Source organism: Scleropages formosus, chromosome 24 (assembly GCF_900964775.1).
Source record: "Scleropages formosus chromosome 24, fSclFor1.1, whole genome shotgun sequence".
Taxonomy (NCBI): domain Eukaryota; kingdom Metazoa; phylum Chordata; class Actinopteri; order Osteoglossiformes; family Osteoglossidae; genus Scleropages; species Scleropages formosus.
The window spans coordinates 16800004-16826327 of record NC_041829.1 but is presented as its reverse complement, the minus strand read 5'-3'; the positions used below and the strand labels follow the sequence as shown (position 1 = coordinate 16826327).

At 44.5% G+C, this 26324-nt stretch overlaps 1 protein-coding gene across 3 annotated transcripts in view; it reads left to right on the top strand.

The window, feature by feature from the left end:
- rgs7b (regulator of G protein signaling 7b) overlaps positions 1 to 26324 on the top strand; it is a 71620-nt gene that overhangs the window by 15265 nt on the left and 30031 nt on the right. For all 3 annotated transcript variants that reach the window (XR_003797300.1, XM_018761202.2, XM_018761201.2), the window contains exon 3: positions 23595 to 23691. Coding sequence is in view for 2 of the 3 variants with exons in the window: in XM_018761202.2 (XP_018616718.1) it covers positions 23595 to 23691 (97 nt within the window). In the remaining variant the exon portion in view is untranslated. The remainder of the gene's footprint in view (positions 1 to 23594; positions 23692 to 26324) is intronic.

Here is a 26324-nt window from a genome sequence, read left to right as displayed (position 1 = left end):
GTTATTCAACAGTTATAATCACAAAGTTACTGACCATAAACATTTACACATTAATATTCACTTTAGAGATCAGGGCAGATGCAAGTTCGGAAGAGGTGAGTTTTAAGACTCCTCAAATGTGGTGTGAGATTCAGCAGTTCTGAGTGGCAGGGGAAGGTGATTCCACCACATCTGAGCGAGAACCAATAAGCTTTGTGCTTTTGATATTGGACCTCGTGCATGGGGAGCAGATCCATTGATGGTTTTGTAGGCTGTAACCAGAATGTTGGATTTGATCCAGGAAGCTATTGGAAGCCGATGAAGAGGGGAGAGATGTGGGAATGATTCGGCAGCTCAAACACAACTCATGCAGCAATGCGACTTGTGAGCTGTTGCTATGGGTTACGTGTAAGAATGGTGCCGGTGGGGGGGAAGGGAAGGGAACGTGTATTACGTCGTGACGTTGGGACCGCTAAAGTATCGTGTAAATGAGCAAGTTACTTTTAAATTACGAACTTAGAGTGGCGATGAAAAAAGGCCTGTACTTTTGCTGCAAGTCTTTTCCATTCATAAAACAAGTCCGTTAGGGTCTAAACATTAAGAACAGACAGGAAATGATCATTACCACCCACATTATGTCGCAAGGGTTTCAGAGACTGAACTTTTAAAAGCAGATACATGTGTTTTGTGTTTATCATGTACGTACACACACACGTTATCGGAACCACTTGTCCCATACGGGATCGCAGGGAGCCCGAGCCTAACCCGGCAACACAGGGCGTAAGGCTGGAGGCGGAGGAGACACACCCAGGACAGGACTCCAGTCTGTCACAAGGCACCCCCAGCGGGACTTGAACCCCAGACCCACCAGAGAGCAGGACCCAGTCCAACCCACTGCGCCACTGCACCCCCCCTTGTGTACGTACATTTTCATTTTATTAATTTAGTTGACACTCTTCTCTAAAACAAGTTAGTGTTATGCTACTTACAATTATTTACTCTTTTATGCAGCTCGGCAATTTTTCTGGAGTAGTTTAGGGGAAGTACCTTGCTCAAAGGTATAACAGCTTGGAGGTGGGATTTGAACCTGTGACCTTTTGGTCCAAATGCAGCAGTTTTAACCACGATGCTACCAGCTGTCTCCAAGTATGTGATATATGTATGGGTGGATAATGGCATTGGCATGTGCTGTATTATGTGCTGTTCTGTTGCGATGCTGATGTTTCATTAAAAAGATGTGAATATCAGTGTTCTGTCTCTCATGTAGCTTAAAAAAACTGATGGGGTAAAATACTGTGGTGCTGGTACGAGCAAAGGGGAAATCGTGGTGCTCTGTCAGCTGTCACTTCGTTTAGGGAGACACTTTCATATTTTTGGGTCATTTCTGAGGTTGAAAACAAATGGTCCCACCTGCATATTAACAGTTTACGTTTCTGTTTGTATCCATAAATGGCACTGTTGACCTTTTTTTTGACTAATGTGATGATCAAATGTAGATGTACGAGTCTATTTTTCACAGCATTTTTTCATTTGAATTGAAAGACGTCCAGTTTGTGCTTCGGAAACTTTTACTCAGTGAAATACTCTACTCTTGGGTACGGCTGTTGGGAAGTATGGTGCTCTGAAAATGTCACCTTACACTGCAAAATCCTTGTTTAAGCTGCCCGGTCCTTTTCCAACATAAAGGATTATCAACACCACCTTATTTTTTTTTTTTTTCTTTCGTTTTTCAAGAATTGATGCAGATAATGGATCAAAAAAAATTTCATTGATCTGACACCTTTATTCAGAGTGACAGAGTCTGAGTGTTTGTACAGTAAGCTGCTTACAGTGATGTACTCGTTTATACAGCTGGGTAATTTGTATTGTATCTATTCAGCATAAGTACGTTGACTGATGGAATTACAGCGGTTGTGAGATTTGAACCCAGGTCCTTCGAGGTCAAGGTGATGGTTCTAACCACTACACCTCCTGTTGCCCTCAGTTGTTAAGTAAGGATCGATGTGTGAGCAAAAGCAAGGCACCAGGGACAGATGGTACCATAGTAGCTGGAGCTGCTGCTTTTTTGTTCACAGGTTTGAGTCCCACCTTATCCTAAATGGCTCCAGTAAAATTACCCAGCTGTATAAATCGGTAAATAATTCTACATTAAGTAGATTAACATAGTAAGTTATTTTGGAGTAAAGGTCATCTTAATCAAGCATGTAAAAAAAAAAAACAAAACAAAAACTGAATACAAGGTTAACTAATCGAAGAGACATTGACGCCCACCTGCCCCGCCCTCCCAAAAGTGTCACCATTAACTGACTGCTTTACTATGAAGTGTGTCCATGTTTAAGAGCTGCACGTGTTGCCACGGTACAAACATGGTAGAATCAAAGCTCTGCAGTACATGGGCTACTTTTATAAGTGAGGATACGAATGTGACTTAGCACTTGGAAGAACGCCTCCTAACTGGGTGGATCTTGGCCAGCGACTTGTGAAGCGGTACTAGCAATATTTTAAATAGTTAAAAGAACAAGTGATCGCGTCTTGATTTTTAGATGATCTCGAAATTAGAAGGTGAGAGTGAATGTGATTGGGGTTTTTAAATTATTTTCTTATTTGTTCGTTTTTAAATTTTTTGTTTTTTTGTCTCCTCAAAAAGGATACAAATATTTTATGTCGTTCAGCATGTCTGGCAAGAACATCCCTGGCTGCACAGGACACAAGTACAGTAGAATCCCCACCGCTCCAGCTCGTGTGTTTTGCCCCACGGTCTCAAGACTCCCTTTGTTCAACAGATGTGCGGCTGGCCCCCATTAGCGCCACTACGGACCCCAAGGGCCTGCCGGCGTGCTGCTGGTCTCCGAGGCGTCGTGTGTCGAGCTCCACCCCCTGGATTCCTCTTGCTCTCACGGGAGACCAAATATAGATCCCTTCCCCTACTTTTTGGCTACCTGAGTGGAGTTCGGTAACAGTCTCGAATGAGAACTCTGTACACCATTGAGATTTTTTTCTGTTTTATTGGGTTTTACTCAAAATTGGATGGGTTTGGAAGGGCTGTATTTTTTTTTTTTATGTGAGGGTGGGGTTATGAGACAATGGGTGCAGCTGGTAGCATAGTGGTTAGGAGGTATGAGAGCACTTGAAGGACCCTGGTCTGAATCCCACCTCCACCTGTAGTCACCTTGATCAAGGTACAGTAAAAATCACCCAGCTCTATAAATGTCATCCTAAGTAGTTTAGTGTACAAACCTCATATTTTAAGTCACTTTGGATAAAGAGCCAGCTAAATTAATGAATAACTTGTTAACATTTGCATTTATGAATTTAGCAGACTCCTTTCTCCAAAGTGATGTATGTCCCAGAGAAAGATAGTTCATTACATCAACAGAAGGAGGGATTTGGATGCAGGCGCGTGATTCCAGAGTGCAGTCAACTTGTCACATACCACATAATAAAACAGTGCACATTGCACAAGTAGCTGCATATGGGCTATGCCATTATTAAAGAAATTGTTAGTGAAGGTGATTGAACATAACAGGTACATGTTTATCAAGTGCTTATGAGACTGAGCAGTGTGTCAAATAATAATAAATTTACATTTATTTACTTAGCAGATGCTTTTCTCCAAAGCACCTTCCAATGAACTCTATGTAGTGTCATCAGCCCACGCACCTTATTCACCACGGTGACTTACACTGCTAGATACACTACTTACAATGGGTCACTCATCCATACATCAGTGGAACGCACTCCCTCTGTTACTCTCACACTATGGGTGAACCTGCACAGCATTTCTTTGGAGTGTTGGAAGAAACCAGAGCATCTGGAGGAAACCCCACGCAAACACAAGGGGAACATGCAAACGCTATAATAATGGTGATGAGGATGATCATGAGGGTTGCATGTTTTGGTCCCTGTGAGAGTACTGCTGCTGTACACCTGTACTACAATCCCTTCTCCAAATGGACATCAGTGATAGCAATTTTTTTGTAATCTTGAATTTTTAAAAAAAATATTTGGTTAGTGTCTGTGCAGTGGAGACAGAGCAAGAAAAAGAATACTCCATGGTCACCCCCTCCCTTCTCTTTCTCCAATGGCTGCAGTCAGGCAGTTGTCGCTGCCCGACGGAATGCGGTATTTTGTCCCTAGAAACGGTGGGCGGCCATTTGGCGGTTGGGTGACATGCCCTCAGTGGGCGGCGGTATCCGCTTGCCGTGGAATCATCTCCGTGGTTTAATCAGCGGCCGCCCACTCGGCCGCGCTACAGGGCACTTCAGATGGCACCGGCTGGACCGCGGCTGACGCACACGTGCACCTTCTCCCAGGTAGCCTTTCTTGGGTGATCCCACTCCTTCCCCGACCCCCAGTGGTGGGGACAGATGAGGACCCCTGTATTTTTTTTTGTTACTGTAGTAACAGGTGGTCCTGCACGTATGACACAGCAGATTAGAACCACCTGGGCTCATGAGGGTTGATCCATTAGCATCACATTATTCCTTTATTAGTTCTCTGTTTCTTATTGGGACAGCTCCTAATGTAGCAGTAGCAGTTACAGCTATTGCCTTTGGACCCAAAAGTCGCAGGTTCGAATCTCACCTCCGGCTCTAGTACCCATGAACAAGGTACTTACCCTAAATTGCTCCAGGTAAATGATCCAGCTGTATAAATGGGTAAATAAATGTAAGTAGCTTTACAGTGTAAGTATCAGCTAAATGAGTAAATGTAATTGTATCTCAGATTGTTTCGGTGTCTGGTGGTGAATGCATTTTGTCCAAAAAAAAAAAAAAAAAACTGTTTGCGTTTCCCTGCAAATTACTTTTTATTTTAACTGGTTTACATGCCCATGTGCACTCATACCAAAGTCCACCTGCACACCCTTGAACCCCTGGCCTCCACAGCCTCCACATTCACCTCCGCAATGATGATCTCAGCATGCTTGGAAAATAGCTGAAGGACAATGGTTTGAGTAACAGTGCAGCAGAAGAAGAATAAGAAGATGATGATGATGATGATGATATAAATACAACTGTATTATTATTATTCTGTATTAGGGTTATTTTAAACATGAATAATGTGTGAAATTAGTGAAGCAGCCCATATCTCTTGATGTAATACAGTATATGGGGATTTGAGACAAAGTTGACTTAGTACGGGGTTGTTGGAACGCGGTGCCATTGACTTTGCCTCGAGGAAGGAGAGCAGACATGTCGACGATGAGTGACGACGCAGCACGTACGTGTAAGGAACACACACAATGGGAGGTTGTTGGTAAGGAAGCAGTACAATAGAGAGAGAAATAACGGCTTGTTGCTCGGCATGAATAATATATGACTGTCGCTGTGTCTCACCGAGTGTAAATGTGTGTTATTTTTAGTGTGGAATAATCCTCCTTGTTGGCATTGGGGCAGCACAGCGACTTGTGCGCTCGGGTGCTTGGGGAGACGAGAGCCGCGCCCCCTTGCTGTTCGGACTGTGCTGGGGGATGCATCCTAGGGATGTGCTCCCATTCTTTATTTTCCGCTTACCCTTCCCATTGTAAGGAGGGATGGAGCATTGGCCCTTCGCCGGCAGGCCCGTCGTCACACCCGCTAGCCCACAGAAGTGTCAGATGAGGACAAAATGCTGGTCATTAGGCTGCATGTCGCTGAGTTGCAGCACACACTTCACCATGGAGGGATGGGATGGCAGATGAATCGGGGGCCTGTGGGGTCCAGACTGCTAAATTATGCAGCGGAAGCCTCAAGAGGCCTGCGTGCTTTGAAGGCTTCGCTCTCTGAGGGAGGGGTAGCCAGCTGTGGGCGCTCTCCTGTGACTTTGAGCGGCGATTGTGGAGGCGGAGCACTCGCCCAGGTACCGCCGTCGGCCGGACACAAAATAAAGCGGCGCTTCATGGACCGAAACAAAGGATGAAAAGGGCGAATCTGCATCGCTCTGAAAAGGCTCATCGGAACCCGCGCCAGGCGGTCCTCTTCACAGGGGTCCAGGGGGTTCCCTGGCAAACGTGAAACCCTCCCCAATTTTTACTGTGCAGAAAGTATCTTAAAGGGGTGCGACACCAAGCTCGTAGTGGCGGCGCATTCAGAACGGTGTACCCTAAGGAGGATAGCGGTTGCGGGTGTGTGAGGAGCGATACGGGTGGGGGGTGGGTGGGGTGCTGCCGGGCACATGTTGGTTTGCGCCCAACTCTGGTGATCGGTGCCACTCTGTCACAGCTCTCAACACGGAGGGGCTAGGGGGCGGCTTTGAGATGTCACGGCTGTGTAGTGGTGGGAAGGGAGGAGACTGTTTCCATAGTGACACTAGGTGTGGGTGGGTGATGTGTTGGAGCAGTATGGGTTGTCCTGTTTTACTGCGAGGGAAATAGCCTGCGGTATACTGAAATATAAACAAACAGTGTCACGTATTAGGACAGTTAGCACAAGGGTGCCCCTGGCTGATGTTGGGGAGTGTCGGTAATTGCTGAAAGTAGGGCAAAATGATAATCGCAGTGAAAACCAAGTTTCTACTGAGTCACTTCACTGATCAGTGTACGTACAGTGCTGCTTGAATGTATATGACCCTACAGGGATGTCATTATTATTATCTTGTATAAAATATAAAAATAAAGTTATAAAATTAATGAATGACTGTGACTTACACACCTGACTCTGCTTACCTACTTGGTTTAATCAGTGCAACTTGGGTTTCGCTTATTTTTACACCTGCACTACTTGTGCGTTCCTAGTGCAAACATGATTTCCTCTAAAGCAAATATGGAATTGGTCATTACACCCCTATTATGTCACATAAGAAGCACTGATCCTCATTAAATAACCATTTCCTGGTAAAAACTAAGGGGCACAAGGGGTTCACATACTTTTAAGCACCGCTGTAAATGTTTTATGTTCAATTTAAAGAAAGTTTCTGGTCTTTGCCCTTATAGAATGATGTTTCATGTTTGTTCAATTGACTATATATAAGGTTGGATTTGAGAGGTGCTCACTGTCAAGTATGTACACTGTGCGTATGACCTTAGACACACCTCACTTATAGGAATATAAAAGTAGTTATTGTTTGAGTCGCCCTGCAGAACCAGAGGGGCGCAGAGTTTTTCATTGTGCAACGTGCAATCTGAATTTACTATAAAGTACACACTTATTTAACTATTCTATTAAGATATCTCTCCTCACTTTAGAAATTCATACGGTAATTATAATGTTTCATTGTCCGTGGATGTGCCTCCTTTCTGCCCATTATGTCATGTACTGTTTTTGAAACTCTATGTGGGCAGTGACTCCCAGCAGTGTACTGGAGCTGTGCGTGAGATGGGGGTGGGGTGCAGGTTCATGGTGAACTCACTCAACTAGCGGTATGAATTAGTTCAGGAGAAGGTCTCTCCTCCGTCTTGGAAGCCGTTCGTCGCCTTGATGTTATCCACAGAAGCAGGGCTTCCTCTATTACCTATCATACACAGCAACGACGACATCCCGAGCAAAACTTCGGTATGGACGAGCCCCGCCTCCTGTACGCTGCTGCTCTTGCTCCTTTGGCACCGAATCGTTCTGCATCAGAGGTTGTTGGCGTGGAGATGGCCTGCGGACACGTCACATCCCTTCCCCCTCCCTGGAGAACTGCGAGAGGAGAGCTGGAAATATTTGCTTGATGTCACCAGGGGGGCAGCGGTTGTTTATGCACAGGAGAGTGGCCTACGGGGAATGTTAACCCTGACCCCTCTACCTGGACTTGCATACATTGGACCACACCTTCATCCAGAGATACGTGCAGTTGTCCTGAGTTTTACAGCCACTTTTTCGCTGTAGTGGTTTGATTCAAGAACCTTGATTAGAGTTCAGGGTGCAGGTCAGAGCAAGGGGGCTGTTGGGTCATTGAGATGAATCGGCTGCAGGGCGGGGGCTGAAAAACCCTGTTCCACCCAAGCATGCCGGTTCACTAGATCCGGGGTCGGAATTGTAGAGCTACCCACCTCTCAGGTTGTCTCGAACCACGTCGTTTCGTTTTAGCTGAACTTGGACGAGCGTCGGAGCCATCACTGCTGGGAGAAGATTGGCTGTCAGAGCTACTAGCACGTGTCAGACATCATCAGCCCCCCTAGGGGGTTCCCGTTCCCTGATGTCCTGTCCTGTCCCGTCCCATTCTCTTGCACCCTCCCCACCCCAAGCCAGCTCAGGTGCTCTCGCCGTCTCCATCATGTAACGGTGAGCGATACTCCGAGTTACGTGTAATCTTAAAGGAACAGCAGGTGCTGTAGCAGCTGGATACCCTTGTCCTCATCCATGTTCAAGAATGTTGGTTTTGGTCAGGACTGCTGTACTGGTGGGAAGGTACTTTGCCTGAATTTCTCTGGTACAATACCTATGTAGCTGTGTACGTGCACAGAGCTGCGAGCTGCTTGGGAAAAACATGCAAAACAAAATAATAGTAATAATGATTGGAGTGGAGAACTCAAGGACTGAAACATGAGGACTTCCAGAAGAGCAATTGTGGACACTGATCCATAAGTTTTTCAACTCCACGGCAGACTTTTGGGTACCGCTCTTTGTTGGTTTTGAGGAGGTAGCGCCATTGGACGTAGGTTCAGTCTCCACTCGGTCTGGGTGGAGTTTTCATTTTCTCCCAGTGTCTGTGTGGGTTTCTTCTGGGTGCTCTGGTTTCCTCCCACAATCTGTAAACTTCAGGTCAACTCGTGACTCAATCGCATTTAGCGTGTGTGGCTACGTTTGTCAGTTGTCCGTCACTTTGTGTGGGGTGTGGGGGGGGGCATCTGCTGGAAGAACAAATGTAAATGTGAGTCTGTGGAGTTGGGTCGAGAGAGCAGCGCACCACAGAAGCCCTGTTTGCCAATAAGGAACGAGGATTTACGTTAATGGCTGAGTGACCAGTGACTTGGTATCTGTCGCCATCCTCGTTCCCTGTGGCTGGACCCAAGAAGTCAATGCTGTGTGTGAGCTGCGGTCGGGGGGTTCTGTTTGACATGCGGGTTGCCACGGCTCCCACAATCAACAGCAGGCGTGATGTCAGTGTGCCGGTGTCATATGTTAGCTGTCAGCCCTCGAGCGGTGATTGCCGAATGATGTATATGAGGATTGACACCAGACAAGGTCATGTGTGGCGTGCAGACTGGTCCCGCGTGTCTTTTGTAACTACTAGCTGGATTCTGAGTGTGTGTGTGGTGGGCAGAATATCAGAGTCCAAATGAGTCTGCATGCAGGCCAGTGCTTTTTGGAGAGCTCGGTTATTCATCTGATGCGTTTGTCCTCGTTGTGAGGACAGCTTTAAAGTTTAGGGTTATTTCCCTGACGTGTGTAGCTCGGGGTGTGTTTTGGGATATATGGGACCTCTCTATATGGTCTTTCTCTTCATTTGTTGAGTCTTGACGTGGCACAGCCTTTCTCAGCTATGAACGTGTCTTGAAGGCATAAAGAGGTTTAACACGATTTGTCATAAAATCATGCTATTTCCAACCTGCGATGACATTATTATAACTCACACAGCAAAAATATTCTACCCACATTTCTCTATATGCGGTTGCTATGCTCATTTTTCTCATATTCTCCTGATCCTTTGGCCTAATGATGAAGCAGAATGATGCCAGAGGGGGAATACGTTCAGGAGAAACAACCGTCATACTCACAGGCATGATTTTACCCTGTTGCAGGGAAGACCCGTGCTCGTTTTACATGCAGAGCAGCGAGCATGTGCTGAGTGTCTGAAGGCACTTGTAATTTTTTATTTTTTTTGGAAGACATGGATCCCTCGCTGCTGTGCAACTAATATTAACTTGGCAGAAATCAGAAAACACATTTCTGAAATGCAAGCGAATCAATCAAAAGCCATTTTATTTATTTATTTGGCTCTGATGCCTGTGAAGGATGGGCTGTGTGAAGGATGAGTTGGGAAGGGAGGAATTTGTTTAATGATCAATTCATTATATTTTTTTTCTTTAGTTTGCCAATCTTAAATCACATTTCCATGTCTCAGACCGTATGGGCACAACAGCCCCCCCGCTAAATTGCCCATGAACATTCGAGTATTGAGGACGAGCCATAATGGTAAACTGTGTGCTGCCATTGTTATTTACAGCAGGAACAAAACAGGTGTCTGCATTCATGAAAAATGAACAGGAACATGCTTGCTGGAGCCTGCAGTAACTCTTCTAGTAGGTGCCTGGTGGTGGTGGATGGAGCCCCTGCCCTGCTGGACCCAGGTTCAAGTCCCACCTCCTGCTGTGGTACCAACACAGAATTTATGCAGTTTTTAAAAAAAAAAAAAAGAAAAAAAAAACCCTGCTGTATATATGGGGGAGGAAGTTCAGCATCTTTCTTCTACCTGTGGTGTCAAGGGGTGATGATTTGTTTACTTGGATGTTCGGTAGAGTGATGTGCTCTTTTTCCTTCCTTCCGTTCTCTTTCTGGCAGCCAGACACGCGGAGAAGGGTGGTGGTGTTGGGTAGGGGGTCCTGCTGTGGTGCAGATTCCAGGTGAGAAGGGAGAAGGACACGTCACAGCTGGATAATGTCATCTCTCTGTCTGAGCGTGAGCCTTCCGTTCTTTTGCGTGCCACCAACATGGTATTGACTCCCGCTGACATCATTTAAAGCGACATGTTTCTACATGGACAGACCTTTCGGTTAAGCGTGTTAATTGTCAGTGAGTGTTTGCGGTTGTGCTGCTCCACCTCAAGGGAGGTGCAACGTTGCGCTCAAGCCATATACATGTGGAGAAGCCAGATTCTGCACCCTCCCCCAAGCATCCCTCCACAGTAAAGGCAGCCAGCCTTGTTATATAATGCTACCATTTTCGGACAACGGCCTCGGAGCATCTGCTCCCTGTATGCCACGCCTGCGCTTTCGAGCAACACATCGCAAGCCCATCAAGGCACACAGAGCTGTGCTGCTATTGGACCTCAAACAACCTTGTTAGCAAAGGGTCAATAAATCGGTGTCAGCTCGACCGCACTTGGAGCTGCTGTGGGTTCGTGCTATGATGGAGGTGGTCTGCAGCCAACAGGAGGCGCTCCATTCCGCTGTAGCTTTCTCCCTGTCATCCCCGCTAGGCTCCCTCCTCGCTGCTCATTACCCTTGCCGTGAAGCGAGGTCCTTCTCTTCACTAAAGGCGAATGCCAACTTTCAACCCCTTGTCAAGTGTAATCATTCGCTACAATTATCCTCATTTTTAGCCAGCTGGAAATATGAATTACACGTAATTTAGGAGGTGTTCACTGTAATTATGGCAAGGAAATGGTAAAGCGGTGTATGTAGTTGCTGGGATTGGTGTTAATCCTGTCAAGTGGTGTATTGTTAAATTGCTGTGTACCCGCCAGTGGGAACCCAGGTTCGAGTCCTTGCTGGGACAAAGGGGCTTGGGGAGTACAAACTGGCCCATGTTCTCCTGGGGGGGTGAGATGGCTGTGGTTTCTCTGTCCGGTCACTCACAGCTACACCTCGATTCCGCTCGACACTCTCCTCAACGCATGTTACAGTATGTTATCCCGAAGAAACCTACTGCTACCGCACGGCATTCGTGTCCCAGGAGTTGTATGTGTTCACTGCCTCCACTTCTGTATTTGTGCCATACTTTTGAACTCACACACACACACACACATTTTCAGAACCGCTTGTCCCTTACGGGGTCACGGGGAACCGGAGCCTACCCGGCAACACAGGGCGTAAGGCCGGAGGGGGAAGGGGACACACCCAGGACGGGACGCCAGTCCGCCGCAAGGCACCCCAAGCGGGACTTGAACCCCAGACCCACCGCAGAGCAGGACTGCAGTCCAACCCACTGCGCCACCGCTTGGACAATTATTAAATTTTTTAAGCATTTTTTTTCAAATACAGGACATATATATTTAAATATATATTTGAAGTTAATAATTAACCAGTTTGTGAATCAATAATAATATAACAATAATACATTTAAAAATGCAAAGATAAAAGATATATGAAAGAGACCCTATATCTCTACTATACTAAACATTTGCATGGACCTATTTACAATGATCAGAAATGCTATGAAATATTTCACAATTCATGGATGTCTATCAGAACTGGTCAAATGTTTGGTAACAATGTTTTAGTGCGCACAGAATACAGTCTCGGAATGAACTTAAAATCGTTTTTCTGCATCTTACATCGCTGAATTATCTTTGTCACTCTAGTCTTTCATTTGTTTCTATAATTTAACAAAAAGTGTCCAATACAGTATGTCTCAAGCCATGTATATATATATATATATATATGTGTATATATATATATATATATATATATATATATATATAATATATATATATATATATTTGTTTAAATGTTTGCTTTGGGCAAGTGTCCCAGGGGTACCCTGCCTTACGCCCTGTGCCTCTCGGATAGGCTTTTGACCGCTGCGGTTATCAATAATGGATGGATGGATTTAACAGAACAGACCTTAGTCATAATGTCAGAAATGGCACACCTAGAAACGGCAGGTGCACACAGTTACAGGTAAATACAGCGCCGTGACAAGAAGTGTCGCGTAACGCTGCATGAGAAAATCCGAAAAGCCGACCAAGTGTTTCCTTGTGGAAGAAAGTTATCCACTTGAGTCAGATGTAAATTTGCGGAAGGACCTTCTGATGTGGCCCACAGCAATAAAATACATTCTCTTGCCGAATATGTAAGAACGATCAACTTGGGCTCTATTACTGTGTTAAAAACAACACATTGCTTATGTTATAGCGTTGCGCTTCGAGTCGCTGCTTTTGGACCCAAAAGGTCGCAGGTTTGAATCCCACCTCCAGCTGTAGTACCCTTGAGAAAGGTACTCACCCTAAATTGCTCCAGTAAAATTACCCAGCTATAAAAGGATTAATAATTGAAAGTAGGTTAGCATTGTGTCAGCTAAATGAATAATTGTAAATGTTTGAACAGGTATGTAGGAGACACATCACACTTTTGTATCTTTTCAATGGTAATGAGTATTACTCCAGTAAGATTTTTTCTTTTTTTTTTTTTTTTTTTTTTAAAAAAAAAAAAAAACTGAGGGGGAGACATACCAGTTGGGTAATTCCCGAATGTTGCTGAACTGGGGAGAAATTTCAGAAATCTGATGGCATCTTTTCCTGAAACATTAAAAAAACCCATTGTGTATTTCTCTACCAAGTGTCCCAATTTTCTTGTTTGAGAACATCCTGGAGAGGCGCACAGTCAACGCTTACATATTTGAATAAGTCCAAAATCCTTCTGTGCTGCAATGCTGGCAGCACAACAAATAATGAGGAGATAATGCATCAGTGGGTTTTCTGTCACTCCTGCGATGCTCAGGCTTTGGAAGGCCTGCTTTTCACTTTAACATTTTAGCATTTAAGAATTGCCAATTCTTATTGAAAAACACAAAAACTGGAAAATGTTCCTTTTTTTTTTTTTTTTTTTTTTTTAGATTGGGGGAAAAATAACACATTAGCTGCAGTATCATTTAAAATCACTGGAGGTTTTGAAGGTTTTTTTTTTTTTTTTTTTAAATTTTTTAACCAGAAGTTAGTTATACATGTACTTCATGCATGTTTTGGGCTGAGCTGAATATCCATCCATCAAATTTCAATTAATGCCTGTCCTGAGCTAGGTCACGGTTAACCAGAGTCTATCCTAGAAGCATTGGACGCAAGGCTGGGGGGGTACATCCTGGACGGGACATCAGTCTGTCAAAGGACACACACACAAAGGGCAATTTAGTGTCAGCAGTTTATCTGAACTGCATATCTTTAGTGTGTGGGAGGTAACCAGAGCATCCAAACACATACAGGGAGACAGACTGAGTGGGGATTGAACCCACGTTCTGTTGCAGCACACAATAAGATCTAATTATATTTGCATGATCATGTTCAGATAAAAACTGTGTATAGGGAGATGGACTAATGTGAAGTAATCTAGTTTAGCTTTCCGAAAAGCCAATTACAGATTCTGAGGTGAAGGAGTGCACTGAGGCTCAAGGTGACCTCTGAAAATCACTGCACTAGTTTTGATTTTCATATCTGCATACTGCGGCCTACTCTGCTGTCACAGCCATAGTGGGGCCATATGGTAAATATGCCCGTCCCTACAGTATTACTAACAGCAGGAGCCGAGGCCTTGTATAAGGACTACCTGAAGGTGCCTAGAAAACCTTGTCCCTTCCTGAGGGTTAGCAACCTTATCATCATCATCATCATCATTATTATTATTATTTTTATTATTAATGACTTAGTCAACCTTTTCTCTAATCCAGCTCACATTTATTCACTTTACATACACTTTTCTCCAAAGAGTGGTCTAATAAATGCTAGTATTTAGCTGACACCTTTTCATCCAAGGTGACTTAAAGTGCTGGATACCCTGCAGTCAGTCACCCATCTATATACCTTAGAAACACACACACACAATGGGAAATTTCGGGTCACTGATTGAATTGAACATACAGTATGTTTTTAGTGTGTGAGAGGAAACCAGAGCACCTGTAGGAAACCCACACAAACTCATAGAGAGCATGCAATCTACACAGACTGAGTGGGGATGGAGCCCATGTCGTCTTTCACTGCATGGACACTGAGACAATTGCACTATTCACCGTGTCTAAGTGCCACCAATAACTTAGACTATTAGGTTTGTACACTAGGCTGCTTGCAGTGATTTACAACCTTTGTGTAAGTAAGTGTTTTTGTTGTGCCAGTTCCGGAGAGGGTCCTTGCTCATGGGTGTGACAACAGGAGGTGGAATTCACGCCTAGGACCTTCGAGCCCAAAGGGAGTGGCTGTAGCCACTATGCCATCTGCTGCCCTCAGGTAGCCGAACTTGTTAGAGATTTTGGTCTGGAATAAAGTCTGACCTGTTTCATGTAGCTCGGTATTTCTCTGGAGCAGCTCTGGTTAAGTACTTTGTTCTGGGGTACTAGTGAGGCCTCTCCCTGGGGACGTGAGCCCACAACCTTCTGATTACAGGTTTATCTCCTCAATGGATTTGCCCCCACATCACACAGAGCACCGAGTCACCAGGGCAACCGTTGTAGTTGACACTAAAGGTATTTGTAGCCTGAATTATTTTGGTTAATGTCTAGCGATATAAACGGGTGCCAACAACAACAGTATTATTACTGTGTCTTTTATTTATTTATTTATTTTTTTAAAGTTTGTTACTTTTTGCCTTACAGGGAGGTATTGCTCTGGTTATGTGGGACTATTTATTGAGTTTCATTATCAGCTCCTGCACTGTCTTTGCATTAAATTAACCTGCATTTGAACCGGTGTACATTCAGCCCCCTTAATGAGCGGCTTTTGTCAAGAGCTTTGCCGATTCAGAGCGAAATTCTCTCGAATCCATCCTCTCTGTGACTTTTAATACACGAACAGTGTCGCAAGATCCCGCACAGTAAAACTGTTCCCAAAAATTACAGCACTTGGTAAAAGAGTACACTCCGTGGTAGCACTAAGTGAGGCTTTATACCACCTACGTGCTGTATAGCTTGTAGCTTATGTCCCTTTGAAAATAATATTGCTTCCATACATTCATTGCACAATGTAACAGATTGTTGGTTTCTTTTTTAAATATAAATTTGTATACATAACTACTTGTCCTGTGCAGGGCTCTAGTGGTCCTGAGCCTATTAAAGAAGCTTTGCATGTGAGACAGGGTACCCTTGGTTGGAAAGAAAGTTCAGCAGTGCAGTCTCTCTCATACATACACACAATAGACAGTACAGAGTCACCAGTCCACCTGAAGCACGTCTATGAACTGTGGGAAGAAACCAGAGCACTCACAGGAAACCCTTGCAAACATGCGGGGACACTCCATTCCAGCCAGCCAGATTTAAACACATGTCCTAGCACACAGTCTGGGAGCTGGTGGGCACCATGGCTACCCACTGTGCTTCTCAATCAAGGAAATTCCAGCCAGTCTCCTATTCCTGTTAAGGATGGAAATAATTAGGAAGGAGAACCCAGCCGTGTAAATGGGGCCTTTGCTACAACCAATGGTGTAACTTGCCTCGCACCTAATGTTGTTGGGGACCCTACTGAAATAAGATGTTATTGACTATAATAATTGATGATAATGTATGGAGAGATTTTTTACATAACATGTAATTTACTGGGAGAAAAATGCTTTTTTTTGTGTGTGTTGCCAGTGTGCTGTTGAATCCATGGAGGTCTTAGTTATGGATTTGCATAAACGCCCATTTATTATAATGCTGAACTGATTTCAAGGTTAGGCAGGAGGAGCTCGGAGAAACTCAAGGGAACCCGAGGGCTGAAATACGGGTGTATGTTTGTCCTCCTTTGATCCGAGAGGCGGACCTGAGCTGGGCGGAGACTCTGACCGAGGCGCGTTGTTGCCTGTACTTTCACAGTTGTTACAGTGGCATCCCTGTAGCCGCTTTGTACATTTATGGTGAGCTGAGATGAAAACGCAAAGGGTCGGTTTGCAGGGCTTATTGTTCTCCGGTCTCCTTTGGTCTTTTCAGATCATGTTTAATTACTCATGCTCCCTCGTATTCTGTGGAATACCTTTATTGAGGATGTCTTTTGTTCCAGCCTATGTTTAAGACATTAGGTTCTAATTGTCATTGTAAGAGGCTTCACAGTCGAGCTTTGTTCTGCTGTCAGATTTTTGTCTTTTAAAACGCGAGTCTGCGGGAGTGAGAGGAGCACAGATTCTGGGCGAGCGAGGGGGAAGATTATAGGTAAATTAGCCACCGCTCTGAAATTGCATGCGACTTGCAATTAAAGCAAACTGTTATTTAGGGCTTAATTATGTAGCCAAACAGTGAGTGGTGTTGGAACAACACTGCGACAGTGAAGACACCAGCGATTCTTCTTAAACTTTAATTAGAAGAGCCCTTGGCGCACTCCTTGCGGATTTCAAGAACTTCCTCATTGTGGGGGATGAATGAGCAGGAAATGTTTGGTTGGGGGGTGGACCTGCTAGAATTGATCAAAAACTGGGACCATCCTGGGAAGTAGCTCACGTAGTGGTGAGAGTTGCTACTTTCCCCTCGATGGACATGCTCAAGCCTTAGTACCCTTGATCAATGCGCTAACCCTGAATTGATACAGTAAAAAATATACTGCTGTATAAGTGCATAAAATCATCTGTTCAATACCACTTAATTGTAATAACTTGGTGGTTGCGTAATTTCTTTGTTCTGAATCTTTCCTAATCGCAGTCCCCCGTCAGTGGTTAAGGGTTCGGGAACATAGCCCTCCCGATCAGCTATGATGCAGGCTCAAGTTGTTCAGCCTCCGGAGGTTTTCCAGCAGTGCCGTTTGTCTAATGTATTACTTTTGACGCTGGGGCTTTCAGCTGCGAGAGTTCGGATAGTAGCGTAAATGGGGCTTTTTTCTCCTGTGGCTCCATTCGTTTTCTCCTGCTCTTCTCACAGGGGTCTGGTTGACAAGTTCTCATGGAATGCAACCACTTGTTTTAGCCGTCTGCATAGCCGTTTTTCGAGATAGAGTAGAAACCATAGTACAGGCTGGATGATTTGGACTTGCATTTATTTATTTAGCAGATACTTTTCTCCAAAGCACCTTCCAATGAACTCTATGTAATTTTATCAGCCCACACACCTTATTCACCAAGGTGACTTAAGCTGCTAGATACACTACTTACACTGGGTCACTCATCCATACATCAGTGGAACACAGGCTATCTGTCACACACACACACACACACACACACACACACACACACACACACACACACACTATGGGGGAACCTGAACAGCATGTCTTTGGACTGTGGGAGGAAACCTATGCAAACACGTGGAGAACATGCAAACTTCCCACAGACTGAGCGGGGTTCAAACCCACATCCTCTTGTACCACCTAGGCACTGTGAGACAGCAACAAACTACTCGCTGTGCTGTCGAGTTGTAATACCTTATCAGTATTGGTGTCACCTTTCTGCTTTATGTTCATCCATCCCTTATCAATATCTGCTTGTACAGGGTGTGTGACAGAGCACACCTTGGACACGCTACCTGCCCGTGATGGGCTGTCAGATAATCGTTCACTGATACTTACTCACAGTGTGAAATTCAGACTTGCAAGTTCACCCAAAACACATGTTTAGACTGGGAGGAAAAGAGCAGCCGGTGGTGTAAACTCCACACAGGCTGAGTTGCATTCAAACTCGCGTTTGAATTCACAGCCCAGGAGCCGCGAGGCATCCGCACCCTGAACTTTGTGTGAGCGGCTAAACTCTTTCTGCACGGCGGGAGAGACCACAGTTTGTGCCGCGACGTCCTTCAGCGTCCGATAGGATTTGTGTTTTATGCCAAGCCACGTCCTGAATGAGAAAGCCCGCTGGTGGTCTGACACACGGTGGCGCTGAACAGCAGGACTGTGTGGCCTGGAGGGCTGGGAATCTGCGCTGGAGGTGCTCAGGGTACTTGTCACAGGAGGTCTGCCCATTCACCATCGCCCCCGGCTCATTTGCCACTTGTAAACAGTGCTCCTCGGAGACAGCGCTTCCAGGGGGTGGGACGTCCCCAGGGACTCTTTAAGCTGCTGTGATGGACACAACCATCTTGCTTTTTTTTTTCCCATGGTCTAATTAAAGAGGAGACCTGCAGGCACATCTACATCCACTGCATTTTCCTTCCAGGATGGAAATAAATGAGGCCTTGTCATCCCTGTGGAAACAGTAGCCAGGCTAACTAGGGGAGAAAGCAGGACTTAAACTAGTAATCTTTAATTAGGAGGAACTTGTTTCCTGGTGATGGGTGAAGTCAGCGGTCAATGTCAAAGTAAATTTTTTTTCTTTTTTTTTAAAAAATATCTTCACATATGAAGAAATGAGTGGGCCCTGCGAAATAAAGCTGACCGCAAGTGCAGCGGTGTGTACAGAATATTGCTACGCATTGGGCTGTAGTTATTCAGAGAACGCGCACGCACACACACACACACACACACACACACACACACACATTACCTAATGAGTGATTCTATATATGCTGACAGTTATGTTTATTCATTTAGCTGAAGCTTTTCTCCAGAGCGACTTACAATGTTAAGGTATTTACAATTATTTACAGATTTATTCTGGCAGAAAGTTTTACTGGAACAATTTTAGGGTAAGTACCTTGCTTAAGAGTACTACAGCCGGAGGTGGGAATCGAACGTTCGACCTTTGGGTCCAAAAGCAATAACTCTAACCACTGCACTACCAAGTGATACTTCGAAGTTTTCATTGCAGCACTGAGCATAGCGATTTACCATTTAGTTGAAGGTATTTCAACAAATTCAGTCCTCCTACTTTGAATTGTACCGATATCTCAGTTGATAATTCTGAATAGAAACTCTGTATTGCTGTAAAACAATATCTAGTTCCTCCAGCTTTGAGCTGGGCTTCCATACTGCTCTTTAGGTCAAACATCTCAGCTCAGAGCAGACCTAGTATCTCTTTCATCCGTTTTACCACACCTTGCTCTGAAGGTGAGTTGGTACAACTGGAAATGGAACGGGTGGCCAGACCTGAAATCTCTTCTTCATCAAAGCTTCAGTGGTGTCCAGAAAAATGCTCTTTGGTTGTGTGCTCGGTCGAGCCTTTTCTCTGTGTATCTTTCCTTAGTTCTTTTCCATTTCTGAGAGCATCTTGAAGAATCCAGTAGTCCTTTTCATCCTATTGTGTTCTGTCAATTGTGGCTACTTAAAATCAATATGTTGGTCCCTGTAGGGGAGCTAAAATTTACCTGCCATCTTAAAAAAGAGCCATGCGTCCAACCCTTATGTTAATTTCTTTCATTCATTCGTCATCAGTCATTATCGGTAATTACTTGTCGGGTGCAGGGTTGCTGTGAGATTAGGGCACGAGATCTAAATATTTTTAGAATTCTTCTCATGTTTGAATCCTTCCTGTAGCTGTAGTACCCGTGAAGAAGGTACTTACTATAAATTGCTCCTGTAAAATTATTTGGGTAAAGCACTGTACATCACTTTGGAGAGGATGCATCAGCTAAATGAAATAATAATAATAATAATAATGATAATAATAATAATGATGATGATAACTGCATATTCAACACAGCTATTATTTTCATTTGTGATCTTAGGTTAACATTAATTGATAGTTGTGATTGGCTGAGGTACTCAATATAACATTCATACTATAAACAATATTTGCCTTACATTGTTATTTTTTTTTTGCATTTCTTTATGCTTTTATTACTCATTATTCTGCTTTTATTAGTAAATTTTGTGTGATGTGTAGGTTAAAAAAAAAAAAAAAAAAGGGGGGGGGATCCCAGAGTCACAGATGAGCACACATCCTGGTGTGGCTCTGGGAATGGTGCTTTGTTATGCTTTATTTACAACATCTTCAGTGCTGGAGGACTCAAAATACCCAGGTGTGCCCTGGTTCACCAGAGGGAGGGGCTGAGAGACTCAGACAGTCCACTGTGCCTCTCTTTGCTTCCAAAAAACCCTGCTGTTGCCTCCCACCTCACGGAGCTGTCCAGGGTGCTGACGCTTACATTGCATTTATTCATTTAGCAGAGGCTTTCTCCAAAGTGACGTACAGATCAGACTAAATGAAAGTGCATTTCACCAACAGGCAGAGAGATAGAGGCATAGACGTATGATTCTGGAAGAACACTCCCTTAGTCCAATTCCACCGTTTTTGGCAGCATACATTACACAAGTACGTGTGTACATAATGTATGACGAGTCCCTGGCCCGCTCCTTGTTGCATTCGCTGTAGGAAATTTTAGAGTAATGGACCAACTCTCTGTCCAAATAAATTTGCAAGTAGGGGACCAACTGTAAATATATTTGCCGGGCATGTACGGTAATTTATTCCTCGTACTTCTGCATTTTCTTAAATTGTTGGTTTCACCAAGCAATCTCTTGACCTTGATACTGCAGTTTTAAATCCTTTTGGAAATGTTCTGGACATGCTAAGATGTTCTGTATAGGAAATTGTTCCAGCCGTGTCGCCTGTGAGAGATGGCGTATAGCTCAATGTTAGGTTGTTATATAATTGTACGAGTTTGGGGCAGAGCTCTGTGCCAGAACTGTCTTAGTTACTCATTTATAATTCTTTGTCAATATAATGCTTTTAAAACACTTTGTGATGCCTTCATAATGTGACATAAAAGCTGTGCAAAGGTGCCTAATCACGTGACTTCCGCAAAGCACAATCGCGCGTTTACTCGGTTAATCATCGATTCCACCGTTTCATAACCGTTTGTGGTTTTGTGCAGTTTGGCTGCTTTTAGCATTCCATGTTGGATGGCGATGATTTTTACAGTAGTGAGTCACTGGGAAAGCTCCTCCCGCCTCCAACTTGTTTCCCCCCCGCAAGAATTATTTTTTTTGCACCAGTTGAGGTGTGTGTAACACTTTTGCTGGAAAGTGTCTCTTCCTGGTACGGATGGGAGCTGTCTGAACCCCACGTTGTCCATTTTCCGCAGTATTTACATTGTTGCCATAGTTTACCGCGTGCGTCATACAGCACTTCCACAACAGATGTCCTGGGGGTTTGGAGCAGCAGGAGGAATTAAAATTTGACATATTCAAGACGGATGCTTCAATTTGTCCACCGGTCCTTTTAACATTTAATACCTGACTTTGCCCTCTGCGAGGAAGTGCTCAAGGTTGTGTATTAGACATTTTACCTTGTTTATTTCACGCTGGACCCTACAAATGCTTATGTGACTGACGGGTGGGCTTCTCGCCCCAGATCATTATTCAAATGTCTGAAGCATTCAGGCTCTCCATGAAACTGGAAGCGCTCTGCTGCCAGTGCGGTACCGATGATGGAAAATTCTGGAAAGGAGCTTTCTTTTGCATCATTTATTCCGGGCATAGCCGCATGTAGCTTTAAGCTATTAAACTGTTCTTTTGCTAGCTGTCTTTCTGGGAATTACACAGTGGTTATTACAGAAGGACCTTCTCCTGTGGCACCGAGTCCCATTTACCCCATGAACACCCTTAACTAACAAATGGGCACATTGCTTGGAGCCCCTTGAAAGGCAGTTAACCGTCTAACGCGAACACAGTTATGAGATTAATGCTAATGGATATGATGAGTTTTAATTACTGACATGTAATTCTCGTTCACACTCTGTGGGCAGAATGAGCCCTGCCGCAGCTGGAGGGACTGTCTTCTTCCTACAAGATGTACTTAATATTGTAATAAGTGAGTAGCTGTTGTCTGGGAGGATCATGTGGGGCACAGGCCATAGAGATTCCGTGTGTTTGTCTTTTCTTGGTCACTCTTCCTGGCCCTTGCTTTTGGGTCAACTGTGGCAGCGACTTTTGCAAGTGCTGCTTTGCTTTAAGTAGTTGGAGTGAGACTGGGGACAATTTGTTACAGTTACTTGTGCTTCTGCAGCGATTTTCACGATCAACATTCACCTGGGCCACAAGACAATGAAAAGAGGAAACATTATATTCATGGAAATGTATATATTCAGAAGCAAGGTCAGAATCTCCTATTGAGGAGTGCCAAGGTCAGCCAGTATCCAAAGAAGAGTTGGAAACACTTATCTGAGGGCTTTGCTGTGGGTGGAGGAGTACCAAGGTCAGCCAGTACCCAAAGAAAGGTTGGAAACTCTTATCCGAGGCTCTTACCGTCGGTTGAGGAGTGCCAGGGTCAGTCATTACCTAAAGAAAGCTTGGAAACTCTTATCCGAGGCTCTTACCATGGGTCGAGGAGTGCCAAGGTCAGACAGTACCTAAAGAAAGGTAAGAACCTCTTATCTCACCTGTGAAGATACACATTTCCATGAGATATACATTTATCTCAGGAGATCAAAGCCAGAAAACTTACCTCTGGGGCCCGTGATAAAACCCACTGATTTCTTTGCCCTGGTTGTGTTTTTCACATTTTTTAGTCACGGTAAATCGTATCGAAAGCACACTGTTCCCTCTATTCATGACACAAGTCTGTACATTTCACGTGCCGCGAAAGTGGAAAACAAGTTTAACAGAACAGCTTTTTGGGTGGTCCCTTTGCGCTCAGTTTTTCAGAGCATTTTCACAAGTGCAAGGGAATAATGGGACACGTAGACGGAGCTGAGATGCGAAACCTGTTTTTGGGTACCGGCTGATATGATGACTGAAGAAGTGTCACTGTCTTGGGAGTTTTGGCGAAGCATAAGACTGCGCTACATTTACATTTGTTCATTTAGCTGACAGTTTCCTCCAAACCAACTTACAATTTCATCCTACTTACAATTGTTTACCCATTTATACAGCTGGGTAATTTTACTAGAGCAATTTTAGGGTAAGTTTCTTGCTCAACGGTACTACAGCTGGAGGAGAAATTCTAACCTATGACCTTTGGATCCAAAGGCAGCAGCTGTAACCACTGTGCTACCAACTGTCCTGCCCCTAACTGTAACTGCAGGTGGTGTGGCACTTAGAGCTGTGGTCTTCTGATCCAAGGACCTGGGTTTGATCAAGTTCCCCGCTAAAGCAATAATTCTGTAGATCAGGGTTTTTCACCTGAATAGATATAGTAGAAATTACGCTGCTGTATGAATAAGTAAATAGGTTTTTTATACTAAGCTACCGAACGCTCTACGTCACCTTGGCGGAGGGTGTCATCGAGGTGAATAAATAATAGTAATAAGTGCAAGCATTGCTGAAGTCACTGACTATGTGTTCTACTCCTTTTTGTCTAGATGGAAGACGTCATAGCACGTATGCAAGATGAGAAAACTGGAATCCCTATCCGTACAGTAAAAAGTTTTTTATCCAAGATTCCCAGCGTTTTTTCAGGTAAGGCAAGCAAAACAATTTCTGCCTTTTACTCGCATATGTAATTTCAAGATGACATGTCAAATTTCTGAATGGACAAAATCAGCGCAAATACACTTATGTAAGACACTGTAAATGATTGTGTTCCCGAGCCATGTGAAGGCAGCGTTGAGAAAGACGTGTTGGCTGGGGTTGGGGCTCACGAGGTCAGCAGTCTGGCCAAATAACGACTGAGTGCGAGTCCTGCTAACCTGTTGCTGCTGAACTATCCATGTTCAGCAAACTTATAAATCAGAGTATGAGTCATATGTGATTTGTTGCGCTGATCTTCGTGTAGGAGGAGCATCTGTCTCAACGGAAAACGCAAATCTAGGACAACGTGAGCGAGTAATTAAAAAATCACAGCGACGTTGTTGTCATTTCAGCTGTTGTGTGTTCAGGCTCCACCGTCGTGTGGCAGAGAGACATCATTACGTCATTTGTTGGTTAGATGATGCCACCTTTGCACTGACCTTGGTGTGTACCCTGGTGTTTAATGATAAGTGTCCTAAATGAACCGTCAAAGTGGCTGAGTGGTGTGTGTGTCTGTGTGTGGGGTCACTGTCAGTGTACTCAGTCACAGGCAGATGCGGTCAGGCTGCCGTCATCAGTTTCATCCATGCGACAAACCTGAAACCTCATTAACATTCCCTTCCTCCATTCATGGTCGGAATTAGAGCCCCCCCCCAAAATGTTTATAATTTTATTACTTGAAATTTAAGTCTAGTTTTTCTTTCAGATTGTGCTGGATTAATATTAGTTTTTTTCTGAATGATTTTTTTCTTTGTTTGGTTTTGGTTTTTAGCAAAATAAAGGTAGAAAATTAGAGGTCACTGGGACCTGTTTTTATATGACTGTAGCAACCAGTCGTGTCAAAAAAAAAAAAAAAGTTCCATTAAATCACAGCCTGTCCTTGGTGATGGTCAGTTGAAAGTCAGAATACCCTGGTAAAACCATCTGTGGTTGGGTATTTGCCACAAGCGTGGCACAGAATAAGCAATACAGTGAGACAGTTGCAGTGGCTTAAAGGGAAGAGGCAGCAATGCAGTCCGGTGGAGGGGAGAGAGCGAGGGGCAGGCTGGAGAGATGAGCTCCAGGGAGGGGAAGACAAAGACATCGAAAGGATAATACGCTCCTCAGCTGAACACCTCTTTGTTCCACAAAGGAGGTAAATTCAGCTTAAAAATAGAAGTCATGAATCCATTGGCTGCCGAGAGCGAGAGCTACTGCCGCCTTGTGCCGTGATGCAAACATTCGATCTCCGTCCTTTGTTCTTGCCATGTGACTTGTTTCAGGATGCTGTTTTCAGGCATGTGTGGTGGCCTCACTCTGGTGAGTGTCTTTCTTCCCACTAAATCCCTCTCGTGCACCACACGCTCCTGTCAAAAATGGGATGCTGTCACTTTAAGGGTAACAATGTTGTAAAGAGAAGCTTTGAATGAAAATGTGCACCAGGTGTTGCACATGTGTTGGTCCTGAGACAACAGAGGGTGGCAGGTAGCACAGCGATTAGAGCCACTGCCTTGTAATTGTGAGACCTGGGTTCAAATCCTCTTCCTGGAATACCCTTGAGCAAGATGCTTACCTTGAATTGATAGAGTAAAAATTACCCAGCTGTGTCAATGCGTAAAGTGTACAGTCCTAACATTGTAGGTGGAATGTACATACTAAATGGATCAATAATGATACTTTCAGAAGTAAGTCAAAATTCAGTGGTATTTCTGTAGTATCCATAGGACGGGGAGGTCTTGCCTTGCAAAATACACCTCATGAACAGAAGAAGGTGTTTGCTGAAGGGATTAATTGCGGATGGATCCCTGTTGGCAGGATCGAGCAGCTGTCACTCTAAAACGATGTTTAATAATGCATGAAGGACTATGAGACGCAAAGCGGAAGTCTGTTATCTCTGTGCTGTTTGAGCTTGCAGGAGGAGCGGTGCAACCATGGTGCACGGATTGCACCCAGGCACGCTAGTTTAATTTAGTGATCATCGGCTCCGTGAAATGCGGTCCGCAAGCACCAAAGTATAGCTCACGGCGGTTTAAGCACATGAAATAGTAATGGTGTGGCGCCTCCCTAATTTCATGAAGGACCGAACTGCACTGATTTCAGGGAAGCTATGGATATGAGAACAGTCTGATGCTGCCCCATTTATTCGTCATGTTGATAGTTGGCCATAGCAAGGTTTGCTTTCTGTGTTATGTAATGAAATACCTTACATAACTGTGTCTAATAAGTGCCATTGGTGCGGTATGTGTGTCTGAACGAGGAGTCGTCAGTGGCGCTCCGAACACTGCAAACAAGGCACAGCAGTGCGGCAGAGATTTGACTGCAAAGAAAAACATTTGCGGTTGCCAGTGTGCAAAAAGGGCAGTTAAGTTTCATGGTGTAACAGTCAAGGGGAAGACCAATTATAGGCCGCGGTGAGGGGGCCTGACAGTCATGGAGAAGACCAGACATGTGCCCTGCTTGGGGGGCGTGGCCGTCAAGAAGACCAATATATGGGTCCCACTGAGGGGGGGGTCCTGACAGTCAAGGGGAAGACCATATATGGGTGATGGGACAGGGAAATCAAGCTTAAGACTATATATGGGTCACACTGAGGGGGCGGAGCA